The 19,390-nt window shown below is 32.4% G+C and overlaps 2 protein-coding genes and 1 long non-coding RNA gene across 3 annotated transcripts; all 3 read left to right on the forward strand.

Moving 5' to 3' along the window:
• The first annotated feature begins 4,786 nt into the window (after positions 1 to 4,786).
• On the forward strand, positions 4,787 to 6,169 carry LOC121132028 (uncharacterized). The gene is made up of 3 exons (XM_040727464.2): positions 4,787 to 5,180; positions 5,233 to 5,332; positions 5,394 to 6,169. Exons 1-3 carry the CDS (start codon positions 4,847 to 4,849, stop codon positions 6,055 to 6,057), a joined length of 1,098 nt encoding a protein of 365 aa, XP_040583398.1. The 5' UTR covers positions 4,787 to 4,846; the 3' UTR covers positions 6,058 to 6,169.
• A 2,935-nt stretch (positions 6,170 to 9,104) lies between these two features.
• Positions 9,105 to 10,059, forward strand: RpLP0-like (ribosomal protein LP0-like). Its single transcript, XM_040727466.2, is given in 2 exon segments — positions 9,105 to 9,557; positions 9,559 to 10,059. Coding segments are annotated over 2 exon segments (735 nt in total). The 5' UTR covers positions 9,105 to 9,194; the 3' UTR covers positions 9,931 to 10,059.
• A 2,406-nt stretch (positions 10,060 to 12,465) lies between these two features.
• On the forward strand, positions 12,466 to 15,343 carry LOC139907624 (uncharacterized). The gene is made up of 2 exons (XR_011784342.1): positions 12,466 to 14,069; positions 14,429 to 15,343. It is a non-coding gene; the product is annotated as an uncharacterized lncRNA (long non-coding RNA).
• The last annotated feature ends 4,047 nt before the right edge of the window (positions 15,344 to 19,390 follow it).

A 19,390-nucleotide genomic window follows, 5' to 3' on the forward strand; every position in this document is an offset into this window, starting at 1 on the left:
GATATATTAAAGCATTAGCAATACGTTACAAAACACAACAAACCTGAGCTCTATAGCTTACGTACAAATCGAGAAAATGATGTGATCGACAAATTTCTTTTCACCGCTGCAAGCAGTTGTGCGTCTCCAGGACCACTGTCTAGGCTGTCAGCATGTCCGAAACGTTAGAGAGGAAGAGTGGCTCTTTAAAAAAAGGCAAATTGGACCCGGAGGAGTTAAAGAAAAACCCCATGCCAATCCCTTTAAGTCCATGTGAGCCCATGCAAGAGATATCGGGCATTCATACCAGACTGTCCCGAGAGCTATAAAAAAATGGGTAGAAAGGTCCTTGTGAGGGTGGAGAGACCCCTTTTGACATGAGAAATGAAAGAACCCCATTTCCTCCATTGTCAGACTCTTTTTAATGAGTCTTTTCAACACTTTTTGCCCTCCCCCCTCCCTACAACCCTAATGCCAGCCCCTCGACTAGACCTTTTGGATGCATATCGAGGGGAAGGCCTGCAATATCTGTCATCCAAAGACTGAGGCCTTCAAAGTCACTGTCAGCCCTCACTAGGACGCCATTACAGAGGACTACATCCACAGCAATCATTACGACTGCGTTCAGGTACATTAATGAATAAGAGAGCTCAGACACTCATCTATTTATAGTAATAATTTAGTTGAAATTCTTTTGTTAATTAATAAATTATATCTTGTTGAAGTTTGAAATTCAAAGTATTAGATTTTAATGCGCCACTCGGTGTAGTTATGGTTATGTGATAATCCTTGTTGGACTCTGAGTAAAATTGAGAATTCTGAGTGGGATTTATGTTTATTTACTTACTTTGAATTAATCTAACCGTCATGTAAGTTTTGTTTATTTATGTTTATTTTCTTAATCTCCCAGCAGCTTGTAGTTAATTTAATGAAATGTCATGACAGCTAAGCTCCTCTTCTCAAATTGTCAGGATTACCATGTTGATTTTTGGTTTTTTTCATTTTTACATATCGGCAGGTCATATTTAATACATCTAAATTATCAAGCAAAGAGTGTCTCTCTTTCTGTCGGTGACTCATTCTTGAGTGTGTGCTTAATATCTGAGAAAAACGTGACTACTTGATCAAAAAAATAACAATGTAGCAACGAGCGTGTTTTGGATAAAGCTAAAGAAAAGTCTTGGAACGCTATTAAACTTGACAATTTAATTCGAACTTTTTGACTCGATAGTTCTAGAAGTGATGTCAGCTTTTTATTTCATATTAAAAACATTTAAGTGGAAAATGGAAGCCAAGAGCAGGGCCTGCTATTCTAATCTACGCCGGTCACGCCAACTCTCTGGCAAATAAATAAGGGACACTTCATTTTCAGGGTCGGCCGACCATCCAAAATGATTTGTGTATCATTTACTTTTTTTTCGGAGGAGTGCGAATTGAATAGTTGTTTGAAACTGGGCCCCCGCGAAGAGCAGTGTAGTCGTCTAAGTCACTGTCAGCCAGGCTGTTTTGGTTTTTTCACTATCTTCTGCGCGCGCAACAGTACCTCCTCGGCCAATGGGATGAGCGTATTCGGTGTCATCACACACGTATATGAATATGCTGTCAGCTGATTAGTACTAGAGTAGGACATGGCTGAGAACAACTTTACCCTAAAATTTCATATAAAGTGCATTGTTATTAATCTTCCAGTGGCATTTTGCTGACCATTTTTTTAAACTCAAAGTATTATAGGACAAAGTGCGTCACGTTTCAGCTCAATACGGGACGGATGCCTTCTTTTCTAAATACGGTACAATTTCATTTTTTTAAGAGAGTGTTGGAAAACCTCATTTCATATAACACGGATCTTTCTTGTTCCCAAAACACGCGATAATCAGGGACCCCTGTATAACCTTGGAAAACAATTATCACAAGCAATTGCTAAAAATATATAAACAGCGATAGAGCTAAAATAAACAACTAAAGGTTATAATTTTTTTCTAAAAAAAAATAATTAACTCTAAAATTTAAAAACAAAATTAATTATCTTTTGTATAAAAAAAATTCTTAAACATTGTGTCCAAATTGTCAAAAACGACCAACAGCATTACCCTTGCCCCATGCCCTTCATTACGTCACCATTAGGGGAGACTGAGGATATTTGTTACGGAGGAGACATGTTACACTGCCAATAACTTTAAAATGTAAAGTTATCTAAAAACCCAGTTTTTATACAATTCGTCACTGTTTTGCAGACTTGCGATAACTCGTTTTCACCACTTCTCAGTAGAGAGAAAATAAAAATTTGGATTTTATAATTTACAAATAACTTTTAAACTATATTCCCTATAATTACCAATTTTGGGACACTTATGTGAAACATTCCCTTTCGCTGCTATATATGTTAGCTAAATATTAATTAATATTACTAGTTTGTTGTCATTGCAAATTTATCGAGATATTACCAGTCTACGAAATGTTAATCAAGTTACCACAAATCGACAATTGGTTATAACTTTTTTATTATAGCGAATGTCAACGTAATATTTCACATATTATAGATATCATATATTACATACTAATTTAATCATTAAAAAAATCGTCAAAAAGGAGTAATAGCAAGTCTACTAAACAGCGTCGAATTGAATTTTTTCCTTTTTTTCATAAAATCAACATAAAACCTTGTTTGCCTAATGTTGATATTTATAGAGAATTTCGACATTGAAATTTTGACACAAGAAGTAAAGATTTTAGGTTACTGTTTTTTGAGATATACAGGGTTCGGAAGCAAAACGTGGACTGAATGACTGATTTTAGACAAATGTTTATAATTTCATTTTTTGATAAATAATTTTGAAACTTTTCTGTTCAAAACTTGGAGACACAACCTTTCCGAACATGTTCACTCAATATGGCCACCCTCAGCAGCAACACAGTCTCCACACGGCGGCAGAAAGCCTTGCAAGAGTTGATGGTGATCTTTTCGGACAAGTTGTCTCACTCCTTCACAATGGCAGCCTTCAAGGATTCCACATTCGGGTGAGATGTCCAGTTAGTCTCTGTCTCCAAAGTGCCCCACACAGCAAAGTCCAAAGTGTTCAAATCCGGTGGAGATGATGGACACATGTCCTTGGGCCAAAAATCAGACATGTTGTCGGTACAGAACTTCTGGCATTTGACCGATGTGTGTGAAGGTACACCATCTCGGGTCCATACATAACTGTCCTCTGGTTAGGTGGCCTTGAGTCATGGCAGTATAGTGAACCTCAGCACCTTGTAATAAGCCTCCTGGCCGATTTTCTCCTCATCCTTAAAAAGGAAGGGACGCATCTTCTTCCCGTCGGACACCACGGCCCCAAGAAAATTGTTTGGGCCGGATGTTTTGTACGGTACACCCCCTTGACCTCTTCTGGTGATCCCCGAAACCAACGGTCCTTCTGTCGGTAGTAGACCTGGTCCACGGTGAAAATCTTCTCGTCAGAGAAATTTTTACTATGGATCCATTTGCCTTGTTCCACGTACTAACTTTCTTGCACCTCTGCAGTCTCCTTTCCTTCAGAGTGTCTGTCAACAGGTAGTGTGGGGTCTTTGTGTGAGAGGAGACCCCAAGTCCTCCTTCACAGCCCTCCTGATTGTCCCCTCGTCCACGTCAAACTCGTTAGATAGGCGATTTATGTATTTTGTGGGGTCTTCCTTGATCTTCTTCTTCAGGTCCCCCAGAAACTCAGAATCCCTTTTCAAGTTGTGTCCCCCCACTTCCTTCTTTCCTTGAGAGGTCCTTTCTATCCTTTTTCATCTTGGACACCTTGAAAATGAGGCTCCTGGAGCACTTCACAATGTTCATAATATCTACCTTTGTTTATCAAATCAACATAAAACCCGGGTTACCTAATGCTTACAGTTATAGAGAATTTCGATTTTGACACAAAAAGTAAACATTTTAGGTTACTGTTTTTTGAGATATATTTCTATTATAAAACTTGAGTCTTTAATTTGATTGCATTAAATGTCATAGTCTAGTATGTTTTTCAATTAATTAACATGTTTGTAATAAATTATTAGCTTCAATATTCTGTTCACATCATTTATTCTGATTCAAACACTATGGAGGAGACTTGTTACACCCCATTTTTATTATATATACTCGTACTATATAAAAATATTTATTATATTTAATTATGTTTATTTTTTTTTTTTGTCTAATTTCATGATATACTTTAATTATCAATCACAGTAAATAGTAAAAATATATTTTTTTTTAAATTTTTATTATTAACTATGCTCTATTTCTGTAATTTTTTCATTTTTTGATCTTATAAATGTAATTACAAGTATTTACAAATACTCATATAACCCATAGGATGTGCCCACTCCCTCCCCATGGCTATGCCCCTGTGATTATGTACATCTAATTGTTCTGAAGATTTCATGTGATGGAGATCAAATCAAAACCTTATTTAATGTATTTTGACTTCACTTCATTTCCTTCCTCCTTAACCAATTTCTTCCTACAAGGAAAGTGTTTCGAACATAATGATGTGTGGTTTCATTCATCTCGGAAGTACAATCTTACGAATCAATCTACTAGTACTTGGGAATTGTTATATTATAAAGTACACCATGAATCAAACACATCCCTACCTTAAAATATTATAATCCCTTCTTTAACTCCTGTAAAATGGATGTAATTTAATTAATAAATAATAGCCCAACTCTAATTAATATTAAATACTGTATGGAAGCGTGCGACGTTCACGTTGATTCCATACTGTTCAATGGACACACACGTCCGTTGTCAGAAGCCTGCTAACAAAAAAACACAACATAATAAATATCATTGATTTTTCCACAGATCTCGTTAGTTTGATCATAATTATTTTGAGTCAACATGTATTCACTCAAGGGTTTTAAAGTATCTCAGTGTGTATTGTTAGCAGTACTTGCAATCCTTCTAATAGTTCCTTCATCACAAGGAGATGAGGATAATGAAACTACTCAATATCCAGTTTTTACGTTCAAACGAATTCAAACAATTGAAGAAGCTCCTTCCGCTTCTCTCATTGGTGAGCCTATTGTGTCCAAAAGCACTTATGTGACGTCAACAACAATTGCAACTATCATAACGTCCCCTACGACTTCTACCACAACGTATACGACTACTTCAACAACCTCCACAACATCACGACCCATATATCAGCCAGACGCTCCTGTGCATTCTTTGAGTATGTTATTCTTATTGACTCTTGCCTTTAATAATTAATACTTATTTTTCAGATGGTGAAATCGTACAAGTAACCGAGAGACCAAGTACTACTCCTGCTCCCAGAACAACAACAAGATCAACAACTACTTATACTACATCAGTGATCCCCAGGTGAGAATCTACAAATCTTTTGTTCTGGTTTATAAATATGTTTCTTTCTTTTTTGGTTTAGAGTCTACTCTTCTGTAATCCCAGAATCTACTTCTTCAGCTCCCATTATATACTTTCGTGAGTCCTCAACTTCCACATCTACCTACGCCCCTGAACCAATACGCCATCTACCCGTCAATATCCCTCCACCCGACTCCTCTTCTAAGTCTGCCTATCCTTCTCAACCCATCCAATATAAAAGCGTCAATATTCCTTCACAAGACTCTTCTTCCGTATCTGTCAATCCTTCGGAGTCGATCCAATATCAAAGCGTCAATAGTCCTTCACAAGACTCTTCTTCCGTATCTGTCAATCCCTCGGAGCCGATCCAATATCAAAGCGTCAATAGTCCTTCACAAGACTCTTCTTCCGTATCTGTCAATCCCTCGGAGCCGATCCAATATAAAAGCGTCAATATTCCTTCACAAGACACTTCTTCCGTATTTGCTAATCCTTCGGAGTCGATCCAATATCAAAGCGTCAATAGTCCTTCACAAGACACTTCTTCCGTATCTGCTTATCCCTCGGAGCCGATCCAGTCTCAACATGTCAATATCCCTCCACAAGAATCCTCCTCTGACTTCCGAAACGCTCAAAACTCCTTTGAATTTGCCATTCCAAGGCATTTCAAAGACTTTTTGAATACTCCTCCCAAATGGTTAAATTTGAATCGTTTTGGACATTAACTTATGGGGAAAAAATAGTTTTCTTTTTAATAATTTTCAGATCTAATTATGTACCAAATAATATTTATTTATTTATTAAATCCTATATTCAATATAATTATTCAAACAATAATATGACTGGAATTGACTATTAATTCATTAATATTTCAAGGTATCTTTTTGTAGGTATTTAATTGTATAATTTATCCCAAGGATGATTAAATCAAAAGAAAAAAAAATCAAACTTTTTTTAATTCACAAGCTACAATATATTGTTACTTCATAAATCATATCGCTATCCTTGTGGTCAGGGATTGTTAAATAATAATTAATAGCAATAATGCGGAAGCTAAGAATGCACTATATTCCGTATGGTATGATGGGTTAATTCAAACGAAAAATTAGCTCCGTTCATTTTTGAATGTCTAAACGGGGGAAATAAAAACCCTTTAGGGCTTGTAAAAAATGAAATCGAAAATCAACATGGTAACTTTAACAATTTGAAAAAAAATTTGGAGATCTCCTCCAAATAATATTGACAGAAAATATTATTACTCTTCCAACTGGTAAATATTCGTATTTACAGGGCCATCCGCAGAGGTTTGCTGGAGGGGCTATTAAATGGTTTTTTTGTTTTTTTTTTATTTTGAAATTTTGTTTGAAAAAATATAACCTTTGGATTTTTTTTTTTAAATTAATTTTTGTATCCAGCTGTGAATTTTTGAAATTTTTTTAAAATTTTTGGTAAACAGCTTTGGATTTTTAAAATTTTGTTCGAAAAAATATAATGTTTGGAATTGTTTTTTTGTTTTAAATTTAATTTTTAAAAATTTTTTGTGAATTGCAGTTGATTTTGGTATGGTTTCGAAATTTTTTTTCAAAAAAAAAAAAAAATTTGTGGATAGCTTTGGATTTTGATTTTTTTTACAAAAAATTTAATATTCGAAATTTGAAAATTTAAAAATCAGTTTTTGAATTTTTTTTTTTCAAAAAAATTTAATTTTTCAAACGAAAAATTTTGATTTTTTCTATAAAAAAATCCGAAAATACCCCCACCCCCAAAAAAAAAGAAGATATATATGTATATAGATAGCGGCAATTATGGCTTCCAGGTTGTGGTGGAAGTACGGCACCCACTGCGGACGTATTCCTCAGTCATGGTTATCCAGTGGTGGCTGAGAGTGGGCTTGATGGCCTCGGTGTTTGGATGACGGACATTGCGTACCTTCCCCTCGACATGCACACAAAAGGTGGAGTCGAGGGGGTTGGCATCAGGGCTGTAGGAGACAAAAGTGTCGAACAAGATTTCTAAAGACTCATTCAAGAGTCTTTCAACGGAGGAAATGGGTTTCTTTCATTGCTGGTGTCAAAAGTGGCCTCTTTACCCTCACAAGGCTCTTTCCACACTTTTTTTGATAGCTCTCTCGACAATCTAGTGTGAAACCCCGAGATCTCTTGCATGGGCCCTCATGGATTTGAGGAGATTGGTCTGGGCTGTTTTCTTTAACCCTTACGGATACAGTTTGGTATTTTTGATAGAGACCTTTTTCCTCTTCATCAATCACGTGCAAGTGTCATTTTCTCGACTTGTACGTAAGCCAGAGAGCTCACTCAGGCTTGTTTTATTTTGTAACTAATTGTTAATGCTTTACTAATTAAAAATATGCTAAATCATCATTTTACAATCTTATTCCCATGTTGTAGATAAAAATTAACTATTACAACTATTTTTCTATAATTATCTTATTTTTCTTTAAGCCATTTGATGAAGTTACATCAAGGTTTATTGCTAATGTTCCCCTTTGATGTAGTACATAATATATAATATTCAGTAACCAAACGGCCGTATTCTTCAATTATTATGCAATTTATGATGTCTGCGAAAACACGAAATTATCAAATTCGAAAAATTGGGCAGCTCATTGCTACATAAACATTCCAATCTTCAAACAAATTAACCGGCTACAAAAGATTTAATTTTGAAAATGAGAGGTTGCGCGGGATATGTCAAAACATGAGGGGGCTTTCAATTGTTTCTAATACTATTTGGAGAAGCACAAGTTCCAACCACGAAACCTGCTGTTGTGAAAAAATCATTTTTGATGATAAATTACACATAGTGAACTCATGTCAATTTTGTACAATTATAAGGCTATAATATTTGTCGTAGTTGTAATTTTATCTCGAAATCACGTGGCATTTTAAGCAATTTTTGCTGACTCATCATCCATAGTTATTACTTTACCTGAATTGTTACTAAAAATTACATTATTTTGATACTTTTAATCTCATGAATGGGGCTATAGAAAATCGATACAGTCTGACTGATGTTTCCAATTGGTTCAATTGCGGCACCAAATATAAGAATTTTGTTCATCCCAATGAATTTATTTACATTATTCATGTAACATTAATGGGGAATATTGCATATTATTTCAATCAAACTTAGTCTAACTCCAAATCCATTTATACAATATATACGGTCCCTAAATACAAGCGACTGTACTAACTCACGGATCAATTAAATGTAATTACTCAAAGTTACATTAGTTTGATCCTTCTTAACTCATTAATTAGAGATATTGTTCGGCAACTAACATATAAATACATAATCGTCGTTATGGACTAATTAAAATATAATTCAAAGATCAACGGAGGATATAATCTTTCATATTATTTGAATGAAAGTTACTACATGATCTTGTACAACCCCGATTTGAAATTTACACTTCATTTTTGAAAGGCAAATTCATCAGTTTAAATGTTTAGTTAATAATGTTTTTAATACTATCTTTAAAAAAAAACCTTAACATATATTTATTTAATATACCATGTGATTGTGAGATAAAATTACAAGAACGACAAATATTATAACTTAATAATTGTACAGAGTTCATATGAGTTCAGCAAGGCAATTGGAATTTATCATATCAAAAGGATGTTTTCACCGCAAGAAGTTGCGTGATTTGAGCTTTATTTGAGCTCATTGGCACTTTCTCTATAAATATAATAACAAAAGGGATTTGTAAATAAAGTTTCTTTCTTTAGCTTCTTTAATATTCAACTGCGTAAAAAGTAAAAACAATAACAGACCGCGTGCAGCTTTCAATTCACGTGGAGAAGTCGAGATCGTTTCATTAATAATATAGGAGTGAAAAATGCCTAAATCCAAGAGAGACAAGAAGGTATCCCTGACTAAAACGGACAAAAAGGTTGGCCTTGAGAGCAAACGTGCTCTCGTGGACAAAATCCGCGAGTCCCTCGACGCCTACACTCGTGTATTCATCTTTGAAACGGAAAATGCTCGTAATCTCCATCTCCAAAAGATTCGTCGTGAATGGAAAGAGGACAAAGGAGGAAGTGTGTTCTTCATGGGAAAGAATCGCGTCATGAGTCTAGCTCTTGGGCGCAGCGCTGAAGAAGAAGTCGGCCCTGGACTGCACAAAATATCCGCCCTTCTCAACGGCCAACGTGGACTCCTCTTCACAAATGAAACCCTCGATGACTCTCTTGATTACTTCCAAAAAAAACAAAGAGCCGGACTTCGCCCGCTCTGGAGGAATAGCGCCCCAAACGGTCGTGCTACCTGAAGGCCCGATTCAAGAGATGAGCTTCGCCATTGAGCCGCAGCTAAGAGCCCTTGGTCTACCTTCCACCCTCAAAAAAGGGATTCTTCATCTCACAAAGGATCATGTTGTCTGTAAAGAAGGGCAAACTCTGGACTCCACTCAAGCACGGATTTTGAAGCTCTTTGGAATGAAACACGCGGATTTCTCTATTAAGTTGCTAGCCTATTGGGATAGGAACCATGAATCTGGAAAGGAGTTTACCACTCTTGTTAAGGACATACCTACCAATAGTGATGGGGAAGAAGATGATGACGAAATGGAGTGATCAGTCTCGCTTAAATATTCCCTACTCCTGGCTAATTGTATCAACGTGATTCCTTCTTAATCCCATTTTGTTATGTACTAATTCATTTAAAATAATTTTAAAATAGAGAAATCTCTTTAATGCGTGTCACATTCTGTGTTTTTTTTTATCTCTTGGGTTCGTATCGCCCTTCTTTTAATATTGTCTACATAATTAAACTTAGGGTTAACAGAACAACTCTCATCTCAAAAGGAATTCCATTTTCCCAATTCTATATATATAATATCATAAAACATTCATATCTAACGCAACTCTCAATTTCTTTTGAATATTGCTTATAACTGGGATAGTATGAATAATTAATTAGGATATCGATTTTCACCGACATAAACTATAGGCCTTTTTGAAACAGCTCTAAAATCATACTTTAAAAAAAGTATTGAAAATTGATAGAGAAATAAAGGTTGAGTCATATGGAGAGAAGTTGATTGCTCATATTATTTAATATGATTAATTGTGAATCAAACGGAATTAGGCTATACATAGTACGGACTGGACCAATAAATAAAGATATTATACTCATTAATATTTTGCTAAAGGTGCATTATTACTGAGTGGGGAGAATTCCATTACAAAGAAGGAGGACATTCAATCCAGAACAAAAAAGATATCATCGTCACTTGTCATTAGGAAAATGTACAAAGTTTCGTTTTGTGACTATTGGAAATATTTTGTTTATTAATGCAGTTGTTTAAAAGATTCAAAAGTAATTAGACTCTACAACGGAGTGGATCAGTCAAAGAAAGACCAAAGGGATATCATCCTCACTAGTTATTAGTTAAGTGAGCATATTTTTGTCATACGACTCTTAAAGATTCTTTGTTTAATTATTATCATTGAAGTTGTCTTGATTTACATGTTTAAGTTTAAGAAGTGAAGTAACTTAAATTAAATATAGATTATATAAATCCATAGGGAATAGTTGGAGCTAGTCCTTTTTTTCTCAAACATTAAAAAAATAACTAAAGCCTCAATATTTACATAACAATCGAATCGTAGGTATAATATAATGTAGATTATTCTAATAAGTCAATAATTTTTGTCTAAAAAAAAACTGATTTTAATGGCCCTTAAGCAAGAAAAGCATTATTTTTGTAATAATACCGTCAGTTCTGGTTCCCAAAGTGGTTGTCGCGGGACACAATGGAGGGGTCGCGAGATGTTTACCAAAAAAGGAGAATATAATTTAAATTGGCATTACTTTGAGTGACATCAAAACTTAAATAATGATGGGTATATATATTATTTATAAGTCTCTTCTGGATCATTTTAAAAGTATGATATGGAAGATGCGCTTATCGAACTTTCATATGACGAAACACTAAAAACAGATTTTGATTCATAACACTCGACGAATTCTGGATTTCTGTGATGAATGAATACCCAGTCATTGCTAAGGCTGTTTTAGATTTACTTATCCCATTTTGGCTCAACTTATTTATTTGAGAATACATTTTCCGTATTAACTTATATCAAATTAAATTCAGATCGGGGCTCAACGTACATGATCTTCGAGTTGCTGTATCCAAAATTAAACTGGAAAAAGATCTGCTTTGCTCAATCCACAGTGCATATCCATCACATTAAGACCTGATTTGTTTATAAACCTATTTGCACATCCACAACCTGTAATATTATTTGCTTGTGAGCCTCAATTTTGACTTTATTTACCACAAAAAAGAGAATTGATAGTAAAGAAATGATTCCAAGTAGTACATTAATCCCTAATTTTATACTTACAATATATTCGATTATTTCTTATTTTTTTCAATATATGTATGTAGAATTAAAATCTTTATTTTTAATCAATATATTCAAATAACTTTGATTATTTGCCTCTGGGTTGAACTTAATTGGGTTGATATTCCCTTTGAGTAATCTATTTGCATAAAGTGCATTCCAAATTTTAATGATAGATGTAGGGGTTGTACATTGTCTAGCTGTATATTTTAAGGGTCAAAATCAAAAAAGTTTGGGAACGAATCATTAAATTGTTTCTTTATACTTAGAGGAGAGTGAAGATTCTTGTTACGGAGGAGACATGTTACACTACCAATAATTTTAAAATGTAAAGTTATCTAAGAACCCAGTTCTTGTACAATTGAATGTCTTCCTTTGTTTATCAAATCCACATAAAACCCGGGTTACCTAATGCTTACAGTTATAGAGAATTTCGATTTTGACACAAAAAGTAAACATTTTAGGTTACTGTTTTTTGAGATATATTTCTGTAATAAAACATGAGTTTTTAATTTGATTGCATTAAATGTCATAGTCTAGTATGTTTTTCAATTAATTAACATGTTTGTAATAAATTATTAGCTTCAATATTCTGTTCACATCATTTATTCTGATTCAAACACTATGAAGGAGACTTGTTACACCCCATTTTTATTATATATACTCATAATATATAAAAATATTTACTATATTTAATTATGTTTTGTTTTTTTTGACTAATTTCATGATATACTTTAATTATCAATCACAGTAAATAGTAAAAAAAAATATTTTTTTAATTTTTATTATTAACTATGCTCTATTTTTGTAATTTTTTCATTTTTTGATCTTATATATGTAATTATAAGTATTTGCTTTATGCTGACAAGTGTAATAAAAAGTAAAATAAATGCTTGAATATAAACAATAGCACTTTTTTTCATGTTTCCTACTGTTGTAACATGTCTAATTCTACCCTGCATCATGTCTCCTTCTATCCCGTATCATGTCTCCTCCTGGTGTATAAAGTTTCCTACTTTTGGTTAGTTTCGAAAACACCAATAAATGGTTGTTAATTTTTGTACTACATTAAAAATACTCTGGACCTATATCATCTTGCCAGGACGTTGAATTATCTTTTAAATTGTGAAATTTATGACAGCTTACAAAAATTAATGATTTTTTGTAACATGTATCCTCACTTTCCCCTAAATGTATTATGTTCCAAATATTGACCTCATTTTAAATCAACACTAGTTAGTGTTCTCTTTTTTTATAAATTTAAAGTAACTTATATCATTTGAATTAGTCCTCAGTTAATATAATTTTATCAAAAGTCACTCATTGAAGAGAAACTTGAGATGCAATGCTTAGTACAAATGGGCGGGGTTAGTTGCAACAAATACTGCAATGGCTAAAATATCTTTCACATTGTTTATTCTATTTTATTTTAATTATTGTACTCTTCACATCTAACAAGTACATATGTTAGCCAGGCCAGGGCACAGCTGAAGAAAACAGGGAATTTCTCCGTATTTTTAATAATATAGATCCTTGATCAGTAATATATATCTTGTCCTGTCTTTGTCTCAAATAATATATTGAAAGTTGATACCTCAAACCTTAGAAAAGGCTGAGTTATTTAATCCTTTAAAAATATTATTTAGTTTAATTTTCATAATTTTTAAGTCAAGTTCGATTCCTTTGAATGTTGCTAACGTACATTCAAATGCAATTTGAGGAAAAATTGCAGACTGGTAAAAATAGATTCAAACAACAGCAGACATAATATGTTGGTATGGTGTGTGAATTTTTGACTTGCTCTAGTCAAACTATCTACGAGTAATAGAGTGTTGCAATTGTCCTTGGTCTTCTCTATATAATATAAGATCGATTAATCCTTTTGAATATTCTATTAGAGCATTTCACTAATGTTATTAATTGCATCATAATTTTTGTGAAGATGCCATTTAGGGGGCTCAAAGTTGATATCTTTGCTTCACAAAATAGACAAATTTACAATAAATCTAGATTAAATTTCATCAAATGACTTTATGAATAAAAAAAGACTTAATCCACTATTTTCTTTACTACTAATGTAAAAAGTTTTTTCATTGTTATAAAACTCGCTTATACCCCCAAAATGGAAGAGATCAAAATTGTTACGTCATGTGAAAACGCTCTATAATATATATTTCTTACACGTAGGGATATCCTGATCAATACAAAAAGTGTTGAATTAATATCAAGATTTGAGAAATTCTCTGAATTTGATTAAATATTATTCTGGTTTAGGAGTCTTCATAGAATATATTATGTGTCTAGTTAAGAATCTTCTTTGGAGATTATTTGAGTATATTTAAGAAGGAGTTTAATTGAGAGTAAATTAACTAATTATTATTCATTCATTTTAATTATAATTTTGACATGTAAATATTGATGTATATTGGGGTGTTCTTGTAATGACGTGAAATGGAATGCATAGTACTTTTATAGGCCAGCTTATTCACATCTAGGCGGAAAAAGAAGAGTTTTTGCGTTTTTGAGCGATTTTTGATGAGAATAAAAAAGTATATAGAATATAGTCATGTTGCGAAAGAAGCAAACATCAACTTTGTTCGAAAAATACACGAACATTTCTTCCATTTTCCTCGAATGTTCGTGATCTTGCATTTGAAATAGTAGTAACAATTATTATAATAGTATCTTGTTGACTTTTTTTTTTTTTTTTTTTTTTCAGATCTCGTACGTGCTGATAAAAAACAAAAATACAAGTATATTAAAATTATCTTCTAATTTAAAAAAAATCAGGCAGTGCAAAAAAAAGGTTGAACATGATAAGTTCAGACTATAATTTATATGGACTTGTTGGACTCCTCCTAGTGAAAATCGTTTTTGTAATAATATTTATATTTTACTGCTGCAAAAAATCCGAGGAAGGTAATTTCGAGGACAAGAAGTTTCAGAACAATGTACGTGAATCCAATGACTTACCTCCAAGCTACTCGGATCTTATGGACAACAAGGATCCACCCATTTATATAGCTTCTATTCTGAATGAAGAAATTAATCCTGAATTAAATAAGGAATGGGCGACAGACCTTGAGAATCATGTTGTTAAACCCGAGATTGAAGATGTGATTCAAAGGAGCCGAACAAATTCCTTTGTGGTTCCCAATCAACACTCCAACTCATCTTCTCACCCATCCGAATCCTCAGCATCTCATTTAAATAATCTTAGACTTACTCTGTATGACCAGGCCATTTTCTTTCCTAGATCTATCATTTAAAATAATAGGTAGTATATAATTAAGGCGTGGACTTTTGAATTGTGAATCGACTTAACTTTGCTCAGACTTGGTACAAATTACAATATTAATAATTTTTGAAAAGCATTAAAAGATATGAAATCCTCTCAGGTATTGTATCTCTAGCTATTAGCTAATTTACATATCAATTAATTATAATTTTTAATTAAACAATATTTCTTATTATTTTTATGACGTTGTGTCTCAGCAACGAAAAATATTTTGCTAATTTTAATGGGGTGGGCTTGTATTGTTGTCCATTCCTCATTTAATGATCCTATTTCTGTACTGTATATATTTAATTATATAATGTCTTATTTAAGTAAATAAATAATGCTTTTCAATTAGTCATAGTCTCTTTTTTTAACTATTACATTTTAATAATATTTAGGTATATCTCACAATAGAGTTAATCAATAGTCTTAGATCTCATAGACAAGGTGGGGTCGCAAGACTTTTTACTTCAAGTCTGAAGTAGTAGTTTAATGGGGATTAGGTCCGTGTGATGCAAGTCTGAGGATTTGTATAGCTATCCAAATTGGTCCCCAACTCTGATCCAGTTATCATCTTTACTCAATATTAAAATTCAATCATATAAAATAGATAAATGGCCCTTAAATTATTAAAATTTGAATAAAACTAAGTATTTGTATTTTAAAAGCACCTTAAATTTAGCTTACTTCAATTTGGATTCAAGCTTGAAGTTACAGTTTAATTAAACTAAAGTGCGACTCAAATCCGTAGTTCTATCTCACAATATATATTCGACTTATAAAGCTTAATAACGAAATACCTACTTTTAATTTAAAATTAATGTTCTCAGTTTTGTTTTGTTTTAATTTATAATTTGTCCACCGTGAAGTCTCACCATCATTACAATTCATATGTGTTTAACATAACCAAGAATCGCTTGCTTTCGATTCCTTTATTACTTGTGACTCTTCTGTCATCATGGGAAAGTAAAAGTCGAACCTAGATTATGAAAGATAATGTGGTCCTCTTTTCTAGATATCTTTATCAGCAAAGTATATTCATCTCTGCTGTTATACATATATATATTATAAATAGTTCATGGAAACTCTTATGTGGTAATCAATTATAAGTTATCTCATAACTTCAGTAGCTTATATTGGAAAATATACATTTTGTTGTACATATTTAAAAAGTTCAAGAATTTGGAATCATTTACTGATTTACTTCATATTTGAATACCATTCTCGTGAGGATTTAGGATCTCCAGATAAATATTCAATAAATATATTAGCGATGACACTAAATGCTTACTCTGTGGCAAACTGTATATCAAGACAATTATTTCTGTATTAACTGGCACTGAATGATAAATTAAGTCTCTTAACAATCGTAAAGCATATCAATAAGCAGGGGCATCCGCAGGGGGGAGGGGCTGTAACTTATATAAGTTTTAACTTAGTTAGTTGGTTATTCAAACAACATTATTTTAACTATAAATTAACTACTTAATTTTAAATTTATCAAAATTAACTTTTAACTAGTTAATTTTTTAAACTGCATTATCTTAACTTTAACTTAACTTGATTAAGTTAAAATCTGCAGACAGTCGTTGAACGTGTTTCATTCCACATTAGCTTTCTACGGTAGTTATCATACGAAGCAAGCTTCCCTTGCATTGCCTTTTCGCTTCAAAACAGAAGATATTGGGAGTTGGAATCTTTATTTTTTTTTCTTGATCGTTCAATTGGAAGAGTAGAAAATCCTAGACAGACAGACCGGCAAAAAAATATTTATTATGTAACCTTGATAAATTGACTTGAACTTAAATATTTATTTTTTAACATCAAAATTTACAATAACTTAACCAAGGTTCGGTAAGTTTAAATAAAAATTGACTTTAACTCAACTAATTATTAAAAGATAAAATAATAATTAACTTTAACTTAACTAGTTAAAAAGATAAGTTAACTTGCCCATCACTGACTCCTTGTGCTTCATTGATTTAAGCTTATTTTTTCTTAATTGTTTAGCCTTATAATATAATTGATTAATTTACTACTATATTGACACATAATTACAAACTTCTAAATATCTAGCTATGCTGCATATGATATTTTTTTGAAATCCATCAATATTGTGAACAATTGTTTTGTTTTACGATCCCGTAGTGCTTACAAGGCATCAAAGTTTATAAAAAGTCGAAGTAGTACTTCATTTTCTTATCTGATGTTTATATGAATTAAAAACAAAAGGTCTATATTTAAGAAAATTATATCATCAACAAAAAAATCCATAATAACATCTTAAAACTAGTAGCGGAAGACATAAACTTCCTGGAGCTTTTTGACGTTAATTGAGATGAAGAGCCTCGTTTTGATCCGTTTATACCATAGATAGCCAGTCAAATTTTCATATACACGGCAAAAAATTTAGTTTCTGAAGTAAATGATAATATTTACAAGAATAACCTCTATTTAAATCAAAATTTACGAGTAAAAGAACATTCAAAAATAGAATGGCGGGGATTAAAATGATGATTTAATTAATTAGGAAACTTGGATAATTTTGTTAAACCTTTGTAAAAATTTCACTTATCTAATTGTATTATACATATGCAATCAAAATTACAATGTTTATTAATTATTGTCTCCACAGGGATAAGTTTATTAGCCATAAGAAATTAAGACCCCAAATGAAATAATTATCTCTTCAAATTATAATTTGTATCTTCATTAGTCTGGTCCATGAAATAACTCATTTAATTACGTTAATCTATCTCAAGTTCCGCTTGTTTCAAGAAGATTGTTAATAAAGCAAATAATAATATTGTGTATTCCTTCGTGCTTTTAATTAGTCATTTGAAAGACCTTGGTTTATGCAGGACTTTTCCCTCTTCAACTATCTATGAACTTGATACTTTATTTTTTCTATAAGTAAATAATAAGAGTTTATTAACTAGTGTAAACCGATTATGTACCGATAGAAATTGATAAAATCAATATTATTATATACATCTACTACTCAGTTTTTCCCCCTCAGTTAGAAACTCTTAATAATAGCTATCATTAGTCCAGTTAAATGACTAATTTGATCAATCAAACAGTTACAAATAGTTACTAAGGTATTCAATAAGTAATAACACGTAGTTTATTTTGTACACATGTTCTAAACTATTATCCAAAATAGACTATATATTTATAATATCAAAAGTTACATATCATTTATTTTATTACAAGCTGAACCTGTTGGCTTCGTTTGTCCAATGTTAATAAAATTTTCTGCACAGGTCTTATCAAATAAGACTTGTGGATACCCAAAATCTTTATTTGTTTTCGGGGCAAAAGCAAAAAGATTTTTAGGCCTTCCAACTCAGAAACAAGTGATTAACAGGTCTCATATAGTTTAAGTATTCTTTATGTGTAATCCTACCGACATGTTGATAGTCATGGCAAAACTAAAGCGTATAAGAAATTAAAGTTTCTTAAAATCGAAAAGCAGATCAGAATGGGATTATTAGGATATGTCGCTTTTTTGGGCGTATGTAAATACATATTTTGTACCACTTACAAGCATAATCCTGGCGTTTCTGTAAAATTGGTTCTGTAGAAAAATCTTGGCATTTAAGATACGAGAATGGGAAACTTTTATTTTAGGATAGTACCCTCCTAATACCTTGCTTCGTTTTAGTGTGAATCCTTGCCCAAAAAGAGTTGTATTTTTGATTTTAGCAATTACTTATTAAGGCTTAAATACCACATTAATTAAGATAAACTTTTCAAAGTTCAGCTGCTATAAGGCCAAGAATATAGCAGTAAGTGGAACAAAAACTGAATTTACAGAAACTGGTTAGAGGCAGTTTTACCGTGAGTAGGGCTGCACATATAAATATGCGCCTCTTTTTTAATAGCCCTAAAACTGGCACTTGTAAGAAAAGTAGTCTATGATTAGTGGAGGGTTTGAAGAGGGGCAATACACAACAAATCACCTTAATACTTTCAATAGTTTAGGATTACATACGCTGCAGACTAACAGTAAGAGCACCGTTTTTGAAGATGATTTGGCCAATAACAGTAATTTTGCTGCTTTATGATAATTGTTAATTCCCAGGAGGTGTGGTGGCCACGCCCCCTCCCCTTGTTGCAGGGAGCCAGATAAGTCAATAAAGATATGTATTGAGTATAAAAATGTGAATGATTAATCAATAGATGCATTGAATTTAATCCTAATCAATCAACGAATCATGCAATTTGATATATATATATATATTATATTTAGAGCACTTAAACTTTTAAATGATTATGATAACACCTATCAGTCAGATATTATTTGATTAATATTGTAATATGTAGTTAATACCCAAGAATCATTCTACCTTCAAGTGTTAGTCAACTGATTAATAAAAGTGTTCACACCGAGTAAAA

The sequence above is a fragment of the Lepeophtheirus salmonis genome, chromosome 1 (assembly GCF_016086655.4).
Source record: "Lepeophtheirus salmonis chromosome 1, UVic_Lsal_1.4, whole genome shotgun sequence".
NCBI lineage: Eukaryota > Metazoa > Arthropoda > Copepoda > Siphonostomatoida > Caligidae > Lepeophtheirus > Lepeophtheirus salmonis.